General features: G+C 41.2%; 2 protein-coding genes and 1 long non-coding RNA gene across 3 annotated transcripts; 1 reads left to right on the plus strand and 2 right to left on the minus strand.

Annotated features, from left to right (window-relative positions):
- Window positions 1–5,107: 5,107 nt before the first annotated feature.
- LOC116396970 (CMP-N-acetylneuraminate-beta-galactosamide-alpha-2,3-sialyltransferase 1-like) lies at window positions 5,108–7,990 on the minus strand. Its single transcript, XM_031872030.1, has 6 exons — window positions 7,871–7,990; window positions 6,753–6,949; window positions 6,450–6,629; window positions 5,663–5,708; window positions 5,442–5,561; window positions 5,108–5,275 (listed from the first exon to the last, which is right to left on the minus strand). Exons 1-6 carry the CDS (start codon window positions 7,949–7,951, stop codon window positions 5,108–5,110), a joined length of 792 nt encoding a protein of 263 aa, XP_031727890.1. The 5' UTR covers window positions 7,952–7,990.
- A 2,892-nt stretch (window positions 7,991–10,882) lies between these two features.
- utp6 (UTP6 small subunit processome component) lies at window positions 10,883–18,862 on the plus strand. Its single transcript, XM_031872029.1, has 19 exons — window positions 10,883–11,168; window positions 11,319–11,403; window positions 11,501–11,542; window positions 11,698–11,790; window positions 11,981–12,028; window positions 12,128–12,191; window positions 12,275–12,393; window positions 12,545–12,622; window positions 12,744–12,825; window positions 13,191–13,272; window positions 13,362–13,540; window positions 13,869–13,948; window positions 14,049–14,126; window positions 14,562–14,741; window positions 15,893–15,973; window positions 16,278–16,378; window positions 16,510–16,576; window positions 16,826–16,898; window positions 17,080–18,862. The coding sequence occupies exons 1-19, from the start codon at window positions 11,077–11,079 to the stop codon at window positions 17,232–17,234; spliced, it is 1,779 nt and encodes a 592-aa protein (XP_031727889.1). The 5' UTR covers window positions 10,883–11,076; the 3' UTR covers window positions 17,235–18,862.
- On the minus strand, window positions 16,953–20,307 carry LOC116396971 (uncharacterized). The gene is made up of 2 exons (XR_004213638.1): window positions 20,151–20,307; window positions 16,953–19,110 (listed from the first exon to the last, which is right to left on the minus strand). It is a non-coding gene; the product is annotated as an uncharacterized LOC116396971 (long non-coding RNA).
- Window positions 20,308–24,050: the final 3,743 nt, after the last annotated feature.

A 24,050-nucleotide genomic window follows, 5' to 3' on the forward strand; every position in this document is an offset into this window, starting at 1 on the left:
CAACAAGCAGCTACACCGAGTCATGAGGATTACGTTGTAGAACACAGTCCATATACAGATCAAAGCATTGCCACATATCCAACAGCTCTAAGAAACCATCAACGGTCAGGGAGGTAAGAAGATGAACATATAAGACGGATTGTAAACACTTCAGGAATAATACTAAGTATTTCATTAGGTAATTAAGCATTAAGTTGGGTTTGTTAGACAGAAAAAACAATGCTTTCTCCACACATACAACTAATGGGCCATGCTGGCAGTAAAGATGTGATGATCATTAAACAAAAAACATTGAAGGATGAAAAATTGAGGGAAAAAAAACATTGCTATTCTTGGATACCACTCTGCAAAGAAATAAACCAAAAAAAAAGTGAATTGTGGCCTGAAGGTGGACCCAGACAGGATTTCTTTAAGATCTTGCAGTACTTGTGTCTGCACAACCTTAGCTACGTTGCCTTTAGACGACGGTGGTCACAGTCGAGACAGATTCAGTGGGCTATGTGTTAGCTATATGTATACGTTACTAGTAAAAACCGGTGGCGGGCCGTGCATTTTATACCTGGGCCTTCACTGCTGTCTTACCACCTAATAACCTCATGATGGCGCCACAGCTACGGTTATTTGTTTCTAGGGGTGTAACATCACGTATTCGTTTTAAACCGTTCGGTACAAGGCTTACAAACCGACCAATAATACTGGTGCATTTGGAAAATGCTGAAGCTTAAATTGTGGTAAATATAACGTTTTCGGTGGACACCGGTCTGTCTGTCTGTTTAGTTTCCGGGTCAGCGTCTGACCCCGGAAGCAAAACAAAACGCACAAACTCGCGCTACATTCTCCCCGCAGCGTTTAGCTGTTCCCTACTGATTCAAACAGGGCTGAAGCAATCGCCACACAATCCCCATTTCTCCAGACCATAATTCTTGTTTGTAAAAGAAAACAGCCCAATCTGATTCAATTATCCGGACCCTAAACCCACGCAGGACGGTATGCTTCGTAATTAACGGACAATGCGTATGGTCAAAATCGATGTAATTAACACAATGACAAGAGCTAACTCACAAGAACCGTCACATATATTCACAACAAAGCATGACAAAACAATCCAGCAACGTTCACACTAAAGAGCAAGGGCCATTCAAATATTATTTACATCAGGGAACAAAATATCTGTTAAATGTTTATATAGCTGTTAAATGTTTATACCTACATCTGTTCTACTTTTTTGCTGCCCTTTTTTATTCTTATATATTTTTCCTTGTTTATTGTAAAATAGTGTATTGTATGTACATTGAGAGCGGAGTGGAAACCGGAGACAAATTCCATGTATGCGTACACATACATGGCCAATAAAGCTGATTCTGATTCTGATATCCATAAATGACACAATAGGCAAAATTAACACACTGCAGATATAAAGAAAACAAAAGCAGTTTCACTTAACAAATGCTGTTCTATTTAAATACAAAGTCCATCCTCTTTGTTTACAAAGAGTTCAATAACTCGGCTGTGCAGTACATCCGTGCGTTTCAGTTCCAGCAAGAGGTCCTTTTCAGTATTTCCCTATTCTTCTTACCTTTTTCAATGTGGAGCTCCGTTTCCCTGCGAACTTGTTCGTTGATCTGGAGATCCACTCGGGTCCCTCCAAACGTTTTCAAGAGCACCGTAGCTTGTACGTGTCCCGCCGTACTTTGGTGTCGCGTAGCGGTCTTGCTCAGGCGGCTCAGGTTACCAAATCCAGCAGGGCTCCATACACCAAGACGTTCAGTCGCAAATAACAAGCATTCCCAGCAATACAATTTGCATCTCCTCTCGGACCCTGTCAGCCAGGAATACCGTTCATAGTTTGCGGACTGAAAGTGGCGCACAAATCCTTTTCCTGGCTGGGTCAGGGCTGCTAGCTGTGGGGTTGACCGGCCATTTCTTTCTTTGTCCAGTTTGTCCGGAAATATCCTTCTTGAGAAAGGCGTTCCCAGTAACTCCGCCACTAAATCAGTTTCACCTCCTCCTTCCGCCATTTGATGTTAAAAAAACAAAGCTAGGTAAAATAAACTAAAAATGCCATAATTTCTTCCATATCTTTCCACTTGAACTTTGACTGCTAACAACCTAAGTTCTGCTAGCAAGCATAAGTTTCACTTTAGTCACGTGCTCGCCCACTGACCAATCTCTGCACACTCTGCACCTCGCAGCAGAGCTGCACCTGGAGTAATGCTGACGTAGCTATAGACCGGCTAGCAGGCGCTGACATGTCAAACTAAAGATCTGATTGGTTGAACACTATGACAATCAACAATATCGTCCCCATTCCCTTAAACTGCACCAGGATGCACTTGAGAGTCTGCAGGCCTGGGCCTCTGTTCTTACCTAGAGACACAGAGGTGAGATCTGATTGGATAAAAGCTCTACTTAAAACAAGCTGCACTGGAAGCAGAGCAACTGAGGAAGACAGTAGCTGTGCATTGAGAAAATAAGATAATGGGAAAAATATTTTTATAAATTATAATACATGTAGTGTATTTAAGAAAAATTATTAAATTATAAAATAGATATAGCTTTGTGATTCTGTTTAGGCCAGCAGAGAAGGCCTATCAGGCCCTGACGGCCCACCACTGCAATACATAGTCAAGAGCTTTACACAGACAGTAATATTTAGTAGTGATATTGTATTTGTTTTATCTGTATAATACGTCCATGCACTTAAAGAGAGTTCTGAAGAGTTTTATTTTGAAAGTACTGAGATTAAGCTATTTTGTGCTCAAGAAATAACACTTTGTGTCATGTTTAACGTAAATAGGGTATGCACTCTCTACTCTCCTGTGAATCTCTTGTGTCAGTGATTGTATTTTTGTACAAACATTTGCAGTAAAGTTCTTGCTGAGGAAAAACCATCACAACTCTCTCGTGATGTGATCACTATACCTACACTCTTCGTCAGCTGATACAATTATCATCAGCTATAACGTCAAATCTTCTATAGTGTGCAGATATATTACTAAGTACGATTTTTAGTTTTCATTAAGTGTTTGTGAGTAAAACCGCTGCAGTGAACACGACTTTATTGATTAATTTATGGTTTGTATTCCATAGTGACAGATGCAGCATACTGTGTACACAAACAAACTGTAAACGGCTATCTGGATCACAGGAGTCACCACGGTGACGTCACACACCTTCTCCAGTTACCTCACCTGGCAAACCGTCACCACCTGCAAATAACGACTATTTAAATAAGTAAAGAGTGGAAACAAAGCCAGCGACAGCTCTCATGCGATCACACCGTATCCTCATTATCAGTCCTGATCATAATGCCAGAAAAAAAACATAAGTAAATAAATAAATTGTGTTCACCTATCAAACTTCCTTTTTTTAAATGAGTGGTGGATAACACCAATTGTCGCGATCATTTTGGAAGCAATCAGTCCGCCTGCTGTAAACTGTGGTGACACTCGTGATGTGTTATGTTGCACGATAGATACTCTGGCACTGTTGAGACGTAAATGGGAGAATTGGGAGTGAACGTTCTTCCTCTCGGTAGTCTTCGTGATTCTCCGTAAGGACCCACTGACCAGCAGATCATGTTTATGCATCAACATTCATGAGGTGCTTTGCATTGACCATTTATGGTTGAATGTGGCCGTGTAGAGGGCGGGATGTGAGGCTGAACCAGCTGTGCACATTTATAGGTTGATTTGGGATTTATAAAAGGAAATTGCACCGAGGCAGGCATACGCAAGGTTTTATAAGTCCGATTTTTTTGTTGCCACATACACTTTTATGAATCCTACACACTGTTTTATAAATGAGACCCTTAGATACTGTTTGTGGAGCGGACCAACCCGGACTCCTTAGTTATTGTCCTTGGTGACTTTAACAAAGGAAACCTCAGCCATGACTCCCCAAATACAGACAGTTTATTAAATGCTCTAGTCTACATGTCTCCCTTCTCTGCAATATGATGACATTATGTGGCACTTGGCTCGACTTGACAGCCATGTCTCTTTTCAGAAATCATGACCTGGTTAATCAAGATAATCCACAGAATTTGTGAGCAGTTTCGTGTAGGAACTAACGGAAATATGGCCGATTTCAACTCACATGAAAACAATCAAGATTGATAAATAGCAGGTATGTGGAAAAATATGTATTGTTCATTTTGGGATGAACTGTCCCTTTAACAGTGAAATGTATATGGCAACAAGTAACACATTATAACAAGTAAAATACAGGAAAGAAAAAATCAAAGAATACACAAAATCTTCAGTTATTACATCAGTTAAATACATTTCATAAGGTCCAGTATATTTCACCATTACCCCAACGTGTTTTAGTCTACTTCAGTTATTAGAATATTTTTGTCACAATCAAGAAGACACTTCTACAGTTGGCTATATCATCTATACATGTATATAGATATTTAGAATTCCATAGTGTTTCTACCGTCAGTAACATAGGCAAGCCATCAATCACTACTTCAAAATTGACATCTCCTGAATGAAACTTTTACATTTCATGTATAAACACAAAGATCATTGTTTGTTTAAACCTTGGAAAAACTAACTTCATGTACTTTTACTTCTAAGAACCTTCCAAAGACCATTTTTCGTAAAGACATTATAACATGAAAAGATGTTGTAAACTTTTCCAGAGGCAATCAATGCTCTGTGCATTGTAAAATGCGCTTGTGTTCGAATTTCAATTGACATTTTTTTTTCCCTGAGATCACTACTTTGTTTATGTTCACAGAAAAAAACACACACACACACACACACACACACACACACACACACACACACACACACAGCAGCATAGAACAGTTGTGATGTAATGTTTAATTCGAAGGCATTTGTGGTTAATGTCACTACAGCAGTTTGGGTAGCTTAAACCCCAACATCAACAGGATCAGTAACTATACATGTAGTGTTAGTTCTCTCTCCATTAGATTATGGATGATTTATCACTCACATTTTTAATCTTGGAAAGTGTTAACGTGTGCAGCAGGGGAGTTAGTCTGAGAACAGATGTCTCTTGAAGGCTTCTTCGTCTTGTTTTGCTTTGTAAGTGATTCACTATCAAGGCTTGAATACGTTAAATGCTGAGAGAAAGATCACCACCCCGTGTAAAACTTGAGTATTTGGTGCTTAGCTAGCTCCAGGATCATTTTATACTCTTCATCTCCAGGATGTGATCCCGTTTTTAACTTATTGTTCATGAGTTTTTCCCAGTAATGACTCCAGTTTCCATCACTGTCTGCTCCAAAACCGAACACATGGATCTGGGAAAACAGAGGTAAACAATTTTAGAAACGGATAATGTGGTAAAAGCCTTAATAAATCTCGCTACATGACACAAGATTACATGTTTTTTCCTTCATCGTCTTAACATCCTCTTGTCAATCATCAGTGTGTAACGACATTCACTCAATTTAAAAATAAACCTACCTCGTCACAAATATGCAGGGCAAGAACCAAAGTCATGAAGCCAGTGGATGGATATCTGCCCTTCTTTTGCAGCCACACGTCATGAACGTACCTCATGAATGCTGGGTTAAGAACCATCACCTGTTATGAAATCAGAATTAGTCTTTAAACATATTTTATGAACCATTACCTTTGGAGCCAATAAGTTTTATCGATGAATGCATTAAAAACATGACACAAACCAAATCCTTGTTGGCCTTGATGTTTGATTTTATTGGCACATATGAGCTGTTGAAAAAAGCATGAAATGTTAAAGTCAACATCAAATGATGTCAAATGTATGTTGTTTTGTCAGTACAATGATATACCAGGAATTTACATAATGAAATAGCTTGTTTGCCTACATGAAGCAAACACCACCACTGTCGGTCAGTGTTTGCATTTTATGTAAATTATGCTGCAAGAATTTTCATGGATTAACATTTTAATAGGGTAGCTCTGCTTTGTGATAGGTGCAAGGTGTTTTTTTGGCAACTGAAGATCAGTTGTCACAGACACTTTCGGTGCCTTTGCTCCTGTAAGTATACAGAGCCCTTCAGTGAGAATACTCTGCTGAAGTAGAATTTCACGCCTATTACCACAAAAGTGGTGGTGGGAATGCAGAGGAATATGCTAGGTTAGTAGCATTCATTGAAATGATTCTGGTGTCCTCCTGTAGAGATGTAGTCCAAACTCTCTGCAAAGCCTCCACAGCAGCTCCAGACTGATATTACTCAATTGACCTTGGATCAGAATAAGTACCATTGCTAGCACAGTCCTGCTCTGCAACCTAACAACTTAATAGGATACAGCCCAACGAGAGGGCTAACTGTAAGAACAGTATAGTTGTAGTCGGCTATGTTTAAATTTCACCCTGCGGTCCGTCCGCCTCACTCCCTACTGCTGGGTGACTTCACCAGGATTGAACGCCAGCTTCAGAGGACGGACCGTAGCAACTTGACTTGAACTGAAATAAAAAACATGACTCACCTTCCGGAAAATCCTGTGCTGAGGGCCTTCGTAACCCAGTCAAGATCCAGAATCTTAAATGGAAACAGCACAAGATGAGTGGTGTTATCTAAATCCACAGCACTCTCTGGATACATGACATGATGAGTTGTTTTGGTCCCAACATCTGCTTCATAGCCTTTCGTGCGACCTCTGTTAATTCTAAAAAGTACAAAGGGATATATTTCATGTCACTGTAGTTGTCAGGAAAAACGGTGTGATTTTTGACTTTTAGTTTGTGACATTGAGGGAAAAAAACGTTCATGTTTGTCTAGACTCTTTTACCTTATGACAACGTCCTGGAAATCTATTAGAGGTCCATAATGTGATTTCTTCAAATTACCAGAATTCCCCACCACAGCACAAGTCCTGCAGCGCTCAGGGCTGGATGCTTCAACATAAGCACTGGCTGGGAACATCTGAAACATCCTGTCCACTTTATTTCTGTAGGTACTGAAATAACGCTTTTCAGCCTGTAGACGCTGTCAGAAACACCAAACATTGCATACTGTTAGACCACATGAATTGTACCAATTCGCTGTCATCACAGTGATTGTCAAGTCAAACAGGATTTTTCTTTTATGTAAATAGAAGCAATATAAAGGATTGAAAAAGACTTTAAGATAATTGTAAATAAAATCATAAGTAAAGCAATTAGTAAAGTAATCAATATACACAATCTGAGTGTTCTGAAAAGAAACAGGTCGGAACCACTCTGCCTGGAACACTAGATAAGCAGACGTGCAGTGACACAGTGTCGCAGTAAAGAAGATAAGACTCTGCAGGACTGACGAGTCTACAAGTCCTGAAAGGAAGCCGGTTTTTCACCTAAAAAGATTGAAATGGCTAAAATGGCTTAATGGCTTAGTGACTGAAGAACTGATATGCTGAACCTACCACAATAAAAGGAGGAAAATGAAAAGTTGTTGAGTCATTGAGTGAAATCCAGTTAAAATCCCTCGGGTAGACTCATCGGTCCTTCTCAAGTAGGGAAACTGCACGTTTGGTAAAATAACTTGACAGTGATTGTAAGCCAAAAGATGTTTTTTATATTGTAAACTTCATGAATGTTGTATTTTCTAATTCATATTTTTTTCTTTGAACGAATAAAGAATCAAGGTTAATTTAATTAATTATTTCTTAGTATAAATCATCCAACCTCTGGTGAGCTGCATGGACACAGAGCCCTAAACATCAACCGCTGATGCCATGACCACCTCTCTGTCAGACACACCCTTCTACTGCCCACATTGAGATAGAGTGGTCTAACTTAACTTAAGACCAGACTGAAAACTGAAGTTTAGCCACCACAGTGATGGCAACTGTTGAATGTGATTGTATTTTACTGATCCTGATTTGAACTGCAGGTTGAGAGACTGTTATCTTGCAAGGTCACAACTTACCTTCCACCAGTTGAAATTATCCTCTGAGAGATTGTAGTTTACTGACAAAAATGGTTCAGCAAATTTGCTGAAACGCTGCATAATCAACGTATCATTTTCAAATAAACATCGGTCACAAGCACAGGGTCTTTCAGCCCAAGGCGGGAAGTATGGTGAGATGTCTCCTCTCCAAAACCCGATGCCAATCGCAACCAGCAGGAAAATGAGAATTCTCACTTTTGACTTCATCTTGGATGTGTGATGCTTGTGAAAGGAAGGCAACCTGTAGACAAAGCATGTGGTAAAATTCACAAGAGTAAAAGATACAAAGATACAAATACAAGAGTGTAGTCAGTGGTTGAATGTAACTAAGTAGGTTTAATCAATTTGTGATACTTGGTATTTCCATTTCATGCTACTTGATACTTCTATCTGGTCTCATTTATGAAACAGTGCATATCGGATTCATACTAAGGTTTCCTTTGTTAAAGTCACCAAGGACAATAACTAAGGAGTCCGGGTTGGTCCGCTCCACACACAGTATCTAAGGGTCTCATTTATAAAACAGTGTGTATAGGATTCATAAAAGAATGTTGATGCATAAACATGAGCCTGCTGGTCAGTGGGTCCTTACGGAGAATCACGAAGACTACCGAGAGGAAGAACACCGGTTCAGTCACAATTCATCCATTAACGTATGAACAGTGCCAGAGGTGCCAAACCTGTTTATAACCTGTTTATAATCATCAAAAGCAAATAAGGAAGTTTTGGCAGTGGAGAGCTCAATTGATATCAGGGGAATACAGCTGCCATTACAAAAGAAATATCACCATATGCATTATTTCTCTAAGGATTGGGTTTTTATAAAAAAAAACTTGTATTAATGTTTTAGTTTTGTCCCACCTCAGAGAATAAATCTGCTTCTACAGTTATACTGAGAATAAAGTCAGACCATAACCCCAAGAAAAAGTTCTCCAATAGAAGGATTGGCGTCTCTACCAATATCTGAGGAAACTGTCGCACGATCTTCACCGTGAACAAACACACAGAAGAGGAGCAGAGCAGCAGAATAGCTTGTTGACTGTCAATTGTCATTATGACATATTTGCTCATTCAAAAATAAACTAAACTGTTAACAAAAATACTTAAAGTCTATTAAAACTTTTGAATTCAGAAAGTTACATAGTATATACTGTATATATATATATATGTATATCTATATATAGTAAAATATAAATGAGTATAAAAGGAAAGTAGCTTTTTACCAATAATCTGAGTGAGAAGATTCAAAGTTCATATACCAGTTACGCAGATCCTCCTCGTCCCTCCGCTCTACCGTGACAATTTGGAAAAGACAACAAAAAAGGGAAAAGAAAAGAACTCCGTGAGGGTTACTATACAAACATAAATTAAATCGTCATCCAGTTATGTGGGTTAGGAAAAGTAAACTGGAACAGCAGCTGCGCTTTAACTGTCTCATTCCAACAGCACTGACCCGAATTTCACTTTCAACATATTTGTTTGAGGCTTTAAGCAGCCAGAACTCATAGAAGTCTGATACCCACAGCTCATTGATATGCCCGAATTATAGAATATGACGTAGGAAAGCGACAGTGTGGCTTATGTGACTCGCTGCACTCCAACTCATTTGAAAAAAGAATGTGTTGGGTTTACTACATTTTTTTAATGTAAGTGGTTGCACGAAATAAACGTATCTAAATCCAGATATATATTTTAAGTTGACTTTACTTAATTTGTATTCATAATTTTACCTCAACTATTTTGAGTGAAGTTTACTCACTATGTTCATGTTCAGTATACTCAAATGTATTATGTAACCTCAATTACTATTTACCTTTTTTGTTTTTGTACAGTCAGATAAATGTAATGGTTTAGGTCCTACAAACAAAAATTAAGTTTGATCTAGTTAAATACTTAAGTAGCTATTACTAGTATCTTAACTTTCAATACATTCAATGTTTACACAAATGAAGTCAACAAAATATTTTAATACTCACTTTTTACAACTTTATTATCTTCATTACCAGCAATGTAAATAAGTACATTTACACAAGTATTGTACTTACGTAAAAATCGAAGGTACCTGTACTTTACATGAGTATTTCTATGTTCTACTTTCCGCTTCTCCTCCCCTACATCTCAGAGGTAAATATTGTATTTTTAACTACATTTGTCTGCATTTACTGCACAATACTTTTGATTGTGCAGTAAATGTAAAAGTACATTTTGATGAGAATACTTGCTGACAACACTTTTACTTAAGTAAGACTTTGAATGCAGGACATTTACTTATACCAGTGCCATTGCTAACACAAAAAACAATGCACCAGTACCATAGCTGCAAGACAGCGAACACGTATACATCAACAAGGATGTATTGAGTGAATAGAATACCCAATGTCTCACAAAAACAAGCCCCTATGTCCAGGGTTCACACTAGTGTTAATACTACAGTCAACACACTTTTTTCAGCTTGCAACATCTTCTTAAGCCGCATTTCACAATATAGTCAATGTTCTCCATCACCTCCAAACCAGAAATAATAATGCAGCTTAACTGCATCATATTAATATCTTATACAATCACGTTCTCATTAACATTGAACTTTACAGCAGAATAAATGAAGACACTGTACGTACATCAGTACAGTACAGGCTACATGGTGATTGAAAACATAATATTTATATTCGTCACGTAAAAGTAAAGCATTTATTTGTTCTCAGGTTCTTCAGATATACGTATGCGCTTGTTTAGCAGCCTCTTAATTTTCCTATACCTTTGATTAGGTTCAATAACAATTTCGAAATTAATTTTCTGAATTAACTCAGCTGTTTTCGAATCTCTTTTACTTTTAAGTGCTACACTAAAATACCAACTAATACATTCACTAATATACTAACTAATATATTAGTTATTTCGTGCCATTTAAAACCAGTTGAGATGGCGCGTGTCTATTATGTGAGTCCTGAATCAGCAGCAGCTAAGAATTTGTTTCTTCGTCACTCACGCTTGATCGTGTTTCCCGTCGGAGCTATTTGCAGACGGAACCGGAAACGCGACCAATCACAACTTCCACACATGTGTGGAGGAGAGACTCACGCTAGTTGCCTACAGTCTTATTGTATTTCAGTACAACGTTGACATTAATACATTTAACAACACCAAATAACAGTCGGACCTGAACCCGTAACGGCCGCGTCGTCAAGATGGCGGAGGTCGTTCAGCACCGGATTGAGGAGAGAATCCCCGAGTTGGAGCAGCTGGAAAGAGTGGGACTGTTCACCAAGAAAGAAGTCAAGTAAGACGACATCTGGCAGGAATACGGAGAGAAACCTGACAAAAACACTATTACTGTGTCATTGATGTTAGTGGGTCTAATGGCAAATACATAAAACTGTACAGCCCAGTTTTGATTCGTGAGATTTAATTATTATTATTAATATTTCAGATCCATAATTAAGAGGGCAAAGGCTCTGGAATACAAGCTTCACAGGTTGATCGTAAACAAAGAGGACTTCATTGCATACATTCAGGTAGGGTGCTTTCATCATGTTACACATGTATTGCTTTCTATTTTTAATTAATAAATAAATACAAGCTATGAACACTAACGTACTTTTTTTTTTACAGTATGAAATCAACGTTTTAGAGCTGATCAAGAAGAGAAGAGCAGTAAGTGATGCTAATATTCACTTTAGATGGGATTCATTCGACGGCAGACACGTTTCAGTTTATACTCTTGCCGTAAACTGTGGAACGTACATGCCTAACCGTTTACTTTGAGGTGATGTTGCACCATTTGACCACGCCTCACTTTGCTTTTGCAGCACATACATTACCATTTCAAAAGAGACGAGATTGAGTTCGCCGTCATCCATCGAATAAATAGCGTCTTCAGAAGAGCAACAAATAAGTGGAAGGTACTGTACAAAGCATTTATATTGTACCGTTGGAGTTTATCAATCAAACTAATCATGACTTTTGAAGAATCTCTTCTTATCCATTTTGTTTCCCTCCACATAAAATCTAAACATAATGAGATATAAATACTTTATAGTTAGCTTTAACTTACTGAATCATATGTGAGCGACATGTCTTCTTTCCCCACAGGACGATGTGCAGCTTTGGCTCTCACATGTGGCTTTCTGTAAGAAATGGGTATGTAATTATCTCACCGTTTGCTTTAAGTACAACTTGGACCCAACACCGCGTGTTCTCGTTCTAATAATGATCTCCGGTCTGGGTTTCTCTCGCCAGGCGACCAAAGGCCAAATCAGCAAAGTGTTCTCATCCATGCTTGCTATACACCCCGACAAACCAGGTACACAAGATTGTGCTTTTCAATATGTTGTAACAAATTCAATATTAACTGTAACTAACAGTGACCCCCCCCTCCTCTTTAAGCCCTGTGGATCATGGCGGCCAAGAGTGAGCTGGAGGATCGAAGCTCCTCTGAAAGTGCCAGACACCTGTTTCTGAGGGCTCTGCGCTTCCATCCCGACAACAAGAAAGTCTACCAGGAGGTAAAAGAAGCAATGCGCCATTTCAAACAATGAAACCTGTTCGAACGAAATTCAGTCTAAAAGGAGCGGTAGCCGCTGTTGGAAGAGCGATGGTTGTCTATTCGTCAAATATTTACTTCCAATTGTCTCCCAACAACTTCTTCTGTGTCAGTACTTTCGTATGGAGCTGCTGCATTGTGAGAAACTGAGGAAGCAGAAGGAAGAGCTGGAGAAGGCCGAGATGGACCTGGTGAGTGTGTCGTAAAATTGAACAGTGGAAAGTAATAATAATAACAAAGTCAATACGTACATGCACAGAAGCTCTGGCTTTGTGTTCGGTGCCTGAATACTCCGCTCTTCACTGCTTCCAGGGTGAATATGAGTTTTCTCCAGAGATCCTCAGTGGCAAACTGGCTGAGGTTGTGTACAGCGATGCTACAGGGAAACTCAAAGGTAGGCAAAAATACCAGTAATTGTATTTCCTCATTTAAACAAGAATTCAATTTATATGGTTTATTTCTACATTTAGTAACTGATGCATCTTTCTTTTTCACTTGGCAAAGATATCACACATACCTTTCTCGTGAAACCACAAACTATTGTCTTTTTTAGGGATTTATACAAATGTGTTTTTGTTGACTTTTGGACAGAGCCAGGCGAGCCGTTTTTTATGCTAAGATAAGCTAACCGGACTGCAGCGTCGTATTTATGAAGCAGACATGAGAACAACTCTCTGCCAAATGTCCGACTATTCCCCAGATCTGGTCCCTTTACCTTTTGTATCACTGCTCTTTTTTTTTTTTTTTTTTGTCCAACAGAAGCCGAGTTTGTCATCTCACTTCTGAACGTAGCAGCTATCTTCAACTTCACCAAAGAGCTCCAGGACTCCATCCTGCAAGAGTAAGGCACCAGCTTGCGCACCCATTTTTCAACTCAAACAGGACTTCACTGCTAAGCATGAATGTACCCCCCCCCCTGTTGTGTTGCAGTTTACAGGCTAACTACACAGCAGACAGCTTGACGTGGGATTTCATGGCTAAGAGGGAGCTGGAGGCTCCGGGGGCCGGGGAGGAGCTGCAGACCGCAAAAGGCCGAGCCTCGGACATCAACCGCAGAGAGGAGCGCTGCTGCCAGGTCTACGAGGAGGGGGTCAAGAGCCTCAACACCGGTAGGTGCTCAGACACACATGCTATTTGGGCTATTTTCAAAAAGGCAAAAATCACTACTTAAGTATTAGCAGCAGTACAAATTTGAATTACAGTTGAGGTTTTATCACGATGCAATGACACATTTCTTCCCGTTGCATGTGCCTTAGAATAAGGAGTTTAAGTTAATAAGTTAAAAATAATAATAATCCCATTCAGGTTGCCTATCAAGTTTTTAAACATCTAAAATCTGGTGTTCTAAAAATCTACGGGTGCCCTGCATTATTACACTGCTTGTACATTCCTATATATGTGTGTCTATATATAAGAAACCTGTGCTGTGCTCTCTAGAGCCCATGTGGTCTTGCTATGTGACCTTCTGCTTGGAAAGGCTGAAGAGAAAAACCAACATCGAAGAGCTGAAGGAAAAGGTAAGTGAGTGTACAACGGAAAAAATGTCACAGGCTTCAGTGTTCCTGGAGGTGTATGTTTACGTGTGTGTGTGTGTGTGTGTGTGTGTGTGTCTCTCAGAGGCAGCAGAGGCTGCTGGGAGTGCAGCAGCGCGCCCACGACTCCTCACTGCTGAAGGAGGATTATTACAAGAACTGGGTAAGATAATTGCTTCATTTAAATGTGTAAATGCAATCATAGGGGCCCTCAAGCCTTAATAGTACTCAAAACACAAGGTGGGATCAGCTCGGGGAGATCAATGTTTACATCGGAAGCCGTGAGTCTGTAGTTACTCGTTCTTGGAAGTCCTAGCGTAATGAAATGCAACCAGACGGCCGTCTGCAGTGATGTTCAAGATCAGAGACGGCCGATAAGAACAGTGCGAAAAGTCTAATACCATGCAGCCATCTTGGTTTTCAAACTAGTTTTTTTATGCATGCCAGACCACATCTCCTGTTGATCTCTATTGTTTAATTACTCTATGTATTTAACTGTAGAGGTAAAGCTGAAATGATAATATAAATTAAAGGTGAATGGAAACGGGAGGAAATCTCATGATGATGTACTAACTTTCTCTTTGGTTTTCAAATAAAGTTGCACATCCTGCTCTCCACCGGAGATGCTGAGGGAGCGGCCAGAGTTGCCATGGCAGCCACGCAGCGCTACAGCCAATCGGTGTCAGTGTGGAGCCTGAGTCTGCAGACGCTAACGCAGCTGGGGAGTGCAGACATGGGCAGGCTATTCCAGGAGGCCCTCACACACGTCCATCCCAAGGTACACCGAACACACACACACACACACACACACGCAATTTGACTCTACATCATTTTCTCTCAATCACATCAAGTTTTGCAATCTTCTCTGTTTACACTGAGCACATACGCCAGTAGAATCGTTCTCCTTGGAGGATGGACACACTTGGACGGACACAGACACATGAAAGCCACCAGCACTGCTGTATAAGTGGGCCATCTCAGTGGCCCAATTAGTCTCATGATATTAAAGATCCACAAATGGCCTCCTCCCCCTTCTATGTGAGGAGAGCTTCAGGCACTTAAAGCAACCTTGCAAGACGAAGCCCAGAGATGAATAGTTTGTGTAATTATTTATCATTTGAGGTCACACTCGCGTGTTACCTTAATTTAACATGGCAGGTAAATTGCCAGGCTTCCTGTTTAAGTCCATAATCTTAATATAATTATAAGCTATGGATGGATAATAACCTAATCCTTAGAAATGTGTGGCTTAATACAAAAAACAAACTAAAACAGTGAGCCACACATTTCTTTCCTTGACTTTGCGTCACCCTGACACCCTTCACATCGTCGCACAGTACATTGCAGTAATATACAATGTGGTATTTCTATGAATACACTTTTGACACACAGCCTTTACAGTAATGAGCAGAATAACTGGTTGTTGCTGGGCTGGTGGTGGTGATGGGGGGGTGTTCACAAGACCGTGGCCCTGAGAAGTAGCTGTGTGAGGAGGATTACTACACGCTGCTCATTAGGCAGGTCTTTTGTCTCGAGATAAACACTCTCCCGAAGTGTTGGGAAAGAGTGTAAACCCTCGGGCTACGTCAAACAATTCAATGTTTCCATAACGACGCGGCGCAGAAGATGGATTAATGAAGAGAATGTGGACGTGCTCTCCTGGTGCAGCGCCATGTTTGACGCTCATGCACTTTCCACAGACATTTTGACCTGCGCACGGTAGTTTGTCTCTCAGATGCTACAAGGAGGATACACTCATTGTTAGAATGTCTGTATTTAATAACAGCGGTCTGTATATAACGTCTGTATATAACGTCTGTATTTAATAACAGCGGTCTGTGTATAACGTCTGTATATAATAACCGGCTGAGCCCGATACTGATTAGCAAACATACTGATAGCGAAGTCCTTTCTGTTCTGTCTCGGCAGGAGAGTCTACCTCTGTGGCAGCTGCAGGTCCAGTGGAGCGTGGCCCACCAGAGTCCCGAGGAGACGGAAGCCGTCTTCAAGGTAGTCCACTACCACTCTGTGCACCAACACTGCAACAAACCAAATCCTTCTGACGGCATTTACAGTTATGTATTTCTTAAACGACAACCAACGGTCGTTATTAGTTAGCATCCAGAAGTCATGTGACGTCTCTGGTCGGTAATGTAAAGCGCTGCGTTCAGATCAGCTGAAGTCAGCTGGCGCTCTAGACAAATACTTGCAGGTGAATACTAGATGAATTAGAAAATATTGAATAGCCCCTCACGCCCCGCACGGTTGTTTTGGCCTCCGAAATGAGACCGTTTGTTCTCCTGTTTGTTCCCAGAGAAGTCTGCTGTCTGCAGTTGCCATGGAGATTAAAGAGAGCTACCTTGATTGGTCGTACTCCACTGGAGGCTACAAGAAAGCAAGGACGACCTTTACAAGGTAACAGAATCACTTTGCTCATGTTGTTGTGTATTTAAATGATAAATAGCATGAGAGGAATGCAAAATAAAGTCCTGAGAAGTGTCTTGTGCCGAAGATGTACAGAAAACAACTTTATTCTTCTTCTGTAGCTTACAAGAAAACCGTCCCTTGTCCAAGGCCTTTTTCACCAGAATGCTTGCGATCGAGAAGGAACAAGTACGTATAGCGCCTACTGTATGTCACACGTGAAAGCTCTTGTGTAAACTGCACCTCAGTCTTTAGGATTTTGGTGCAGAACAGATAATATTGACTCTAGTTTGAACCCTTCTGAATGTTTCAGAAGACTTTAAACTCTGCCAAAAAAGAAGAGATTGCAGGGGCAGATGGTGGACTTTGATATTGTTTGGATTAGCGATAAGCCGAGACGATCCTGAGCTGTGATAACACTTTGGTCTGTTCTTCCAGGAGACTCCAAAGATGAACAGTCTGAGAGACTACTATGAGAGAGCCCTGCAGGAGTTTGGTACCTCAGATGACGGTGAGCAGAGTTTAAAAGCCTTAAAGGAACAGGAGTCGGAAAGGAAAAGTAGCATTAGTTGAAAAATATTTATTCACAATATCCTCTCAATCAAGTATCGAGGAAATACCAAGTTTCCATCTAGCAAACAGCACTGCCTTTTTCTTTTTTTAAATATTTTCTGTTTTTATTTCCCCCGAAGATCTGTGGCTGCAGTACATCCAGGAGGAGCTGGGGCCCCTCGGACAGCCAGAGAACTGCGGCAAGATCCACTGGAGAGCCATGAAGTTCCTGGAGGGGGAGAGCGTGGAGAGCTTCACTTCCAAGTACACGCTGATGCAGACCGGACACTTATGAGTCGCCACGAAGTGTCCAAGTATAGAACGTAGTAGGTAGAAGTTCATCAGCCGAAGAAGCGGGTGTTCGTCCCGGTCCTGTAGACCATTGGAGCTGTGCCCATCCATGAATTATTATTATTATGCCAGTATTGCAGTTTCTGAAGTTTACTGTCCATTAAGAAAAAAAAAAGTTTGGGGGGGGGGAGGGGGGAGTGTTCTTGATTGAGCTGCCTCTGATATTTGCAGCTTTTAAGCGGCTGTATTCTACAGCTGTAATTCATAACTTTTCATTTACAGTCGTTGGCGCTGCATTCGACACCAGACTGATGTTGGTCACATGTATCGTAAAGATGTCCCGTTTTATTTGAATCCCACATTTATTTGACCTTTGGAGAGGACACGCTGTGATGCTCTTGTGGCGATATTAAAACAGTCTTTCATTGTGGGGTGTTTCTCTGTTGTGGTCCCTCTGAGGCAGTGACATTACAAATGTACACAGATAAACACACAGCACATGACATTAGATCTCAATGAGGCACTACTTCTTTAAACAGCTTCTCTTTGCAGGTTAGGGAAGTTAATTTAAGTTACTGTAACAAAAAAAAACTCTTTATACTCTAAAATTAATTAGATCCACTTTCATGGTACAAAACAACATATCCATAAACATCAAGCAGCAGCAGCACTCTGAAACATTTCAATGGCCAGCTTACGAAAAGACTTTCCATGTACTTCAAATTGTAGTGTGTGTGCCAGCAGTGGCACCTACAGTAACGTATCAACTATGAGGTATATAAGAGGTTTATTTAGAAAGCATTATATAAATAGATCATGAAGTCTAATAATATGAATAATACACCCATAATATTCTATCACAATGGATTTTAGGATGTTTTCTTTCATCCGACACTCCAAGACAAAAGGAAGTAGAACCACCGGCCAGTCAAGTAACAGTTTACATCCATGTCTGTCAAAAACGTCACAATGTCATTTTATCCTATTTGACATTTGTGGGGAATTTACATAATGTGCATATTAATTACTGAATTATGGCCACAATCACCTTGACTTTTGACCACCAAACTAATCAGTTCAACCTTGAGTCCAAGTGGACATTTGTGCCAAATTTGAAGAAATTAGCTCGAGTTCTTCCTGGAATTTGGCATTTTTAGAAATGACCTCTGAGATATTAAAGTTCCTCTACACTGAAGATACGAGGTTCAGGGGGAATAAGCTTTTCACGAAATCTGTCAGGCTTTGAGGAAATTAGTGCAAACATGAAGACGACACATAAAGGCAGAATTTGTTATGACAAATAATGATCCCTTTAGCAAATTGGGGAATTACCAAGACACATTTTCAGCTTCTTCGTGAAAATGGAGTTTGAAATACTGCTGTAGAGTGTACAGTGTGTGTACTGGTTTGCTGATATATTGTTGGGCTATTAAAAAGAAAAAAGAAGCAAATTGACCGGTTTACTGCTGCTATAATGGTGTGTTTGACACTTTTTTGTGTCAAACCTGAGAAAAAATATTAAAATGTGTTAAGAACATGTACCGAATGTGTAAAAATCCTCCCCCCTGGTCTGTCTGGTCAGTGTCTGCTTTACCGCGCTTGGACGCATCTTCAGAGCTTCTTGAAGAGGATGTAGGTGAAGAGGACCAAAACGCCTGCGGACAGAAGTCCAATCGCACATTGGTGGACGGTGATGACGTCCTCCAGGGCGTGGATGCGCTCCTCCATGGCGTTGGTGTGGATGTAGTCATAGACGGAGGCCCCGATGCTCCACACCAACCATGCGGCATCCACCAACGCTTTCATGGTGGGAGAGACCATTGAGAGGGCCGCCCGCAGCCGGGCGCCAGCCGCATCCGCTGCTTACTGGCCCCACTGTACTGCACACAGAGAGAGAGAAGAGGGTGACACATGGTGCAGGGAGGAGAGAGCACTGTGTGGGCAGACTGATAGCCTCCAAAATAGCAATCACAGTTACACGTCTACAAGCATGAACCGACCACAAAATATTCATGAGCTCCAAATTACTGCTAAACTGTCTGTTGGATGAGTAAATAAAAAAACGTCTTTATACTTTCTGCGATGACATCCAGTAATGCAATTAAAACAATGCTTCTGCGATTCGAGTCATATTACAGTTGCCATTTGATTGAGTTCACCCAGAAGTACATTAGGTACAATACTTTTGGTGTCCTAGTCTAGTGTGCCCTTCTGACGGAGAAAAGGTGATGAAGTGCCCTCTAAAGCAGTCCTTCCCAAAGACATGGGTCAGGGCCCACAGGTGGGTCGCAGGTGATGTCATTTGGGTCGCCAAATACATTTGCAGAATTTCTTGCACGGTCTTTTGTATTGTTCTGATAATTGTAGCCTACTTATAACATTAAATCTCAGTTAGTTTGTGAAACACTGCTTTAATGTTCTCGTGGAGAAAAGGTTACAAAGTGCCGTTTAGGGTGCCCTTACAGTAGAGACTGGCTTCAAAAGTAAATCAAAAGTTTTTACTGAAAGCTGTTATTCTAGAGGCTTTTACTTATTTTTGCTGACAATACTTTGAGTAAAAAAAATGTAAATGCAACACTTGTTGCTTGTCATTTTAAAATAACGTATGATGTGTTTATTTACCTGCTTTAGCAACAGATGCAATAACTTTGAGTGTCTTTCTGCCTTAATTTCTCTCTCTCTCAGATGCAAACGTCTCTCTCTCTACAATCAACACATGCTGACGTCATTTCGGTATCAATAAACGTGGTCCAATAGTACTGAACTGGCTTCTCGTGCTCAGACACTTTGGTCTCATGAGGTCAGTAAACTCAGAATCTGCAGTGCACCGGTTCAAGGGAAACGAGGAAGCATACGGGATATTTATGTTGGACGCAGAAATCAAACTGCGATGACATTTACTGACGGACTCAAGACTCACCCCCGGGTGTCAGATGTTAATGAGAGGATGAAGATGATGATGATGATGAACATCCGTCCTGCGGTTGCTGGCGTGATGGAATATGTTCTTTATAAGAACCGGGTTTATTCCTGACAGTTACAAAGTCGGACGTTGCTATTTTGCAGTTAGCCTTTAATCCAACATCTTTTCCGGTCAAACCCTTCAAAATAAAATGGTTAGGCGCTAACGTCAATTACAAGATATTTTTGTTCCGGAAAGTTCCCAAGTTAATACAATTAAGCACGGAGGAAGGAACGTGACTCCAAAATACACCATGTAACAAGTAAACGTAGTTATTTAGATAAACAGCGGGTCCTTTAGCAAAAAGCAGCAAGTGATTTATTTTATTTTGAAAAGGAAACCGCTCAGTTTCCGGTATTGTTGTAGGCTTCTGGTCTTCATGGAGCAGCTGACTGATGAGAGCGTCACCACGGGCACTAAAAGTGGAGCGTGACCTCGAGAATAGAACAGAAGACAATAGAGCAGAACAGAGTATAGAAAGTGAAGTACCACAATGAAAGAAGATAAAAAAGCTGTATATTTTATTGCAATAGAAAATAAAGCTAAATGTCATATTACTAGAATATAACCTCACAGATAAGAAAATAATATCATAACATCATATAGAAACCTTTAGTACTGGAATGAAGCTGCTGATTAAATGTATCTAAAATAATCCAGCCGTCGCGCGCTGTCATTAGCGCCCTGATATGCAGCTGCACGTGATCACACTCTGTGATCTGAATAAAACAATTAAAAAAGGTGGTGTTTTGACAGACACGTGCGTGTCGTGGAGTGCCGTGGCGCGCCGCCGCCACCGGGGGTCGCAGCGCGCTAACATGTTGCTGGTTTCAGGGAGGTGTAACATGAGAGGTGTGATGAACCTGGGACGTATATGTAGCCGCCCGCACGGTATCGATAGAGAGAGAGAGGGGAACACCTTCGAAGAGCGCAGCGGACGGAGCCGCTCCGGAGACGCAAGCTTGGTGCCCTGCATGTGGCGCATGTGGACTGGGCGAGCCGACACACCGCAGGAATGTGTGCAGTTTACAGGCAAACACACACATGCTCGGACATTACTAAGCGCAGCGCTCCTTGGCCGTTTAAAAAAAAAAGAAAAAAGAAAGTCCTCTGACAGGAGAATTGGAAATAGGGGGGGGCACTACATCGCCGCGCTCCTCCGACGGAAACCTATAATTGGAGACGAGCCAGTGACGCGCTGAAAATAACCAGGTTACCACTTAGAGCGGTCCATTTTGGGGAGGGCCCAACACGAGGGCGCAGCACCATATATCTGCTCCCTTCCAGCTGTTCGGGAATATCCTGCTCATGATATCGAGGCTGCAGCATGGCCAGCGGGCTCCGCTCTCCCCCCCCTCCCGGCTGTCTCTTTCCAGGATGGATATATAGGGTGACTGGCTGGGTGCTTGGTGCGCGCGGGGATCTCTCAGTGGGAAACGCAGAAGCGTTCTTTTTTTTTTTTTTTAAAGGAGAGGGGGTGGGCGGAGGGGGTATACTGGCACAAGGCGCTACACTGTTGCGTCTGCATGTTTTCCCCCGGACAGAGGGGCAAAGATATATGCCTCGGGGGGACTGTCCGACTTCTTCCAACACACTCCTCCCTTCCAACCCACAAAAGGATAATCTTGCTCCATCTGGGATGCGTGCCACACGGAGTGATCAGATATTACTGGGGCGGCAGTGGTGCCGGAGCTGCCAGTGGATGGACGCTGAAGTTCAACTTCTCTTAGCGATCTCCCTCCGATCAGCCAGATGGCCGACGCTTTTTTTTTTTTTTTTTTTTTTTTACGCGAAGTCCCCATACGGCCGCAGGGATGCTGACACCTGCGCGGTACGCAGGTATACGGGCTACACAACAAACCGGGATCAGCATCACGCATTCAGCAGGTCAATGGGTATGTATCGGCCACATCGCAGGGTTTCGAACCCTTCTTTTCGCATTCCTTCACCACTTCGTCTGGAAGTAAAACCGTGTGGTATGAAAGACACTTCCAGGATCCACTGGTGAGGCTTTTGTTGCTTCCTCCACACCGAGTCCCCGGCGATGGGACTGATGATGGTGATCATGATGATGATGGTGTGTGTTAGAGACTGGGTCTTTGCGGGCAAGGTGAGTCCTAAATTCGTTCAACTGGCCTACAAAGTCCCAGTTTCTGGCTCATGTGACCACCAAGTTAGAGTCAATGTAGTCCACACTTCTGCTGCATATTAGGAAAAGGAATAGGGAACAGATGGGAAGTCTTACAGAGAATATAAATAGTTTTTTTTTTATTGAAGCACAGGAGATGAAGTCTCACTATGAAGCTCGATAAGTTCAGTAAACACACCATTTAATACCGCTGATACGTAATAGGATCCAATATATTTTTTGGGGGGGATATTGTGGCGATACTATCGAGACAAAACGCAGAGTAAAGTAAGCTACAACAAGGTCACCACAGAGTCACTAATACATAGCACACAACCCAATGTAGACCGCAAGTAATATTACACAAATATTACACAAAATGATTTTAATGTATGAGATGCAGGACTGCTTTTGCAAACAGCTGCAGGTACCCAGCCAAAGGAAATATGTCAAGTTAATTACCTAATAGCTCAATCAGTCAATCAGTGAATGTCTTTGCTTAATAATAAGCTAAAATCTTTTTGATTTGTCAAACTTGAACTTTGCAGCCTTGTGAAAGAGAAGCATGCTTCTTAAGAGAGTCAGAAAAGCAGAGCAGAGGGTGTTTCTGTCTAAAGCTTACAATGATGAACAACTTTCACATGCCACTTCTCCAGAAGAAAAAAAAAAAAGAAGAGGCCTGGCCTCATTCTGCAGTCTTTGATTAATAGTTTTTCTAATCAAATCCTATTATTTTAGCCCAGTCAAAAATAGATTAGGAAAAATGAGAAAGGCTAAATTCTGGGAAGTGGAAATCTACTTTATTGAATTAATCTCTCTTTAAAGAGCACAAAACTTAAATTGGTTGAGTTACAAGCAAATTACTCCTACCCTCCATGAGCTGAAACAGGTCATTTAGTTTAACAATTTCTGTAGAAGCCGACAGCTCAAACTCTACATAAACGCACTGAAATGAATAAAAATCCTAAAGTGCCAAACTCTATTATGTTGAACAAGAGTGTCAATTGGGGAAGAAGTTGTTTTGGAGGCCCGTGTCTATATCTGTCCTGACCCCTAGCATGGTAGATGCCTCGCTAATGAATTTAGCATCCTGACACGAGATGCTCTATGTAATTAATAGAGCGGAGGGCCAGGGTGGCATCTCCATGCTGCAAGTGACACATAGTTAAGACATTCGCTGAAGCATGGGATTTTTATTTTAAAAAACACGAGACCTCTGTGATTATTAAAAGGCACCTAAAAACAGCCCTGCGAGGTGAAACGGACCCCCCGGCATGTGGCGGTGGGTGGGACGTGGTCACATCAATCATTTACATCAGTTTTCTTTGTTCAAAACTTAACGCTTGATCATACGTTACTTGCGGCCTGTTTATAACAGATCAGTGCCAGCTCATTTGTTTATACAAGCCTGCTGTTACTTTTTACGTCTGTGAGAAGTTGCTAGGAACTTCGTCAAACTCCTTAAGTTCTAATTATATTATTTACGATTGTAGGTGATATCCCACTGCTAACTAACAATACACGTATAGGAAATATTTCATCCTCGTTATCGGATCATAAATCCCCCCCCAAAAAAACTCAAATATAGAGAATAGACGACGATGTAGTTTTCACCTCAGATGAGCTCGACTATATCGTCACTGATTTCCCTCCAACGTGGCGACACCTCACAGAAAGCAGCTAAAAGTGCTCTGGCCAAAAGCTCTCCATATATGCTGCAGGGGAGTACG

Source organism: Anarrhichthys ocellatus, unplaced genomic scaffold, assembly GCF_004355925.1.
Source record: "Anarrhichthys ocellatus isolate YVR2014 unplaced genomic scaffold, GSC_Weel_1.0 scaffold61, whole genome shotgun sequence".
Classification (NCBI taxonomy): Eukaryota; Metazoa; Chordata; class Actinopteri; order Perciformes; family Anarhichadidae; genus Anarrhichthys; species Anarrhichthys ocellatus.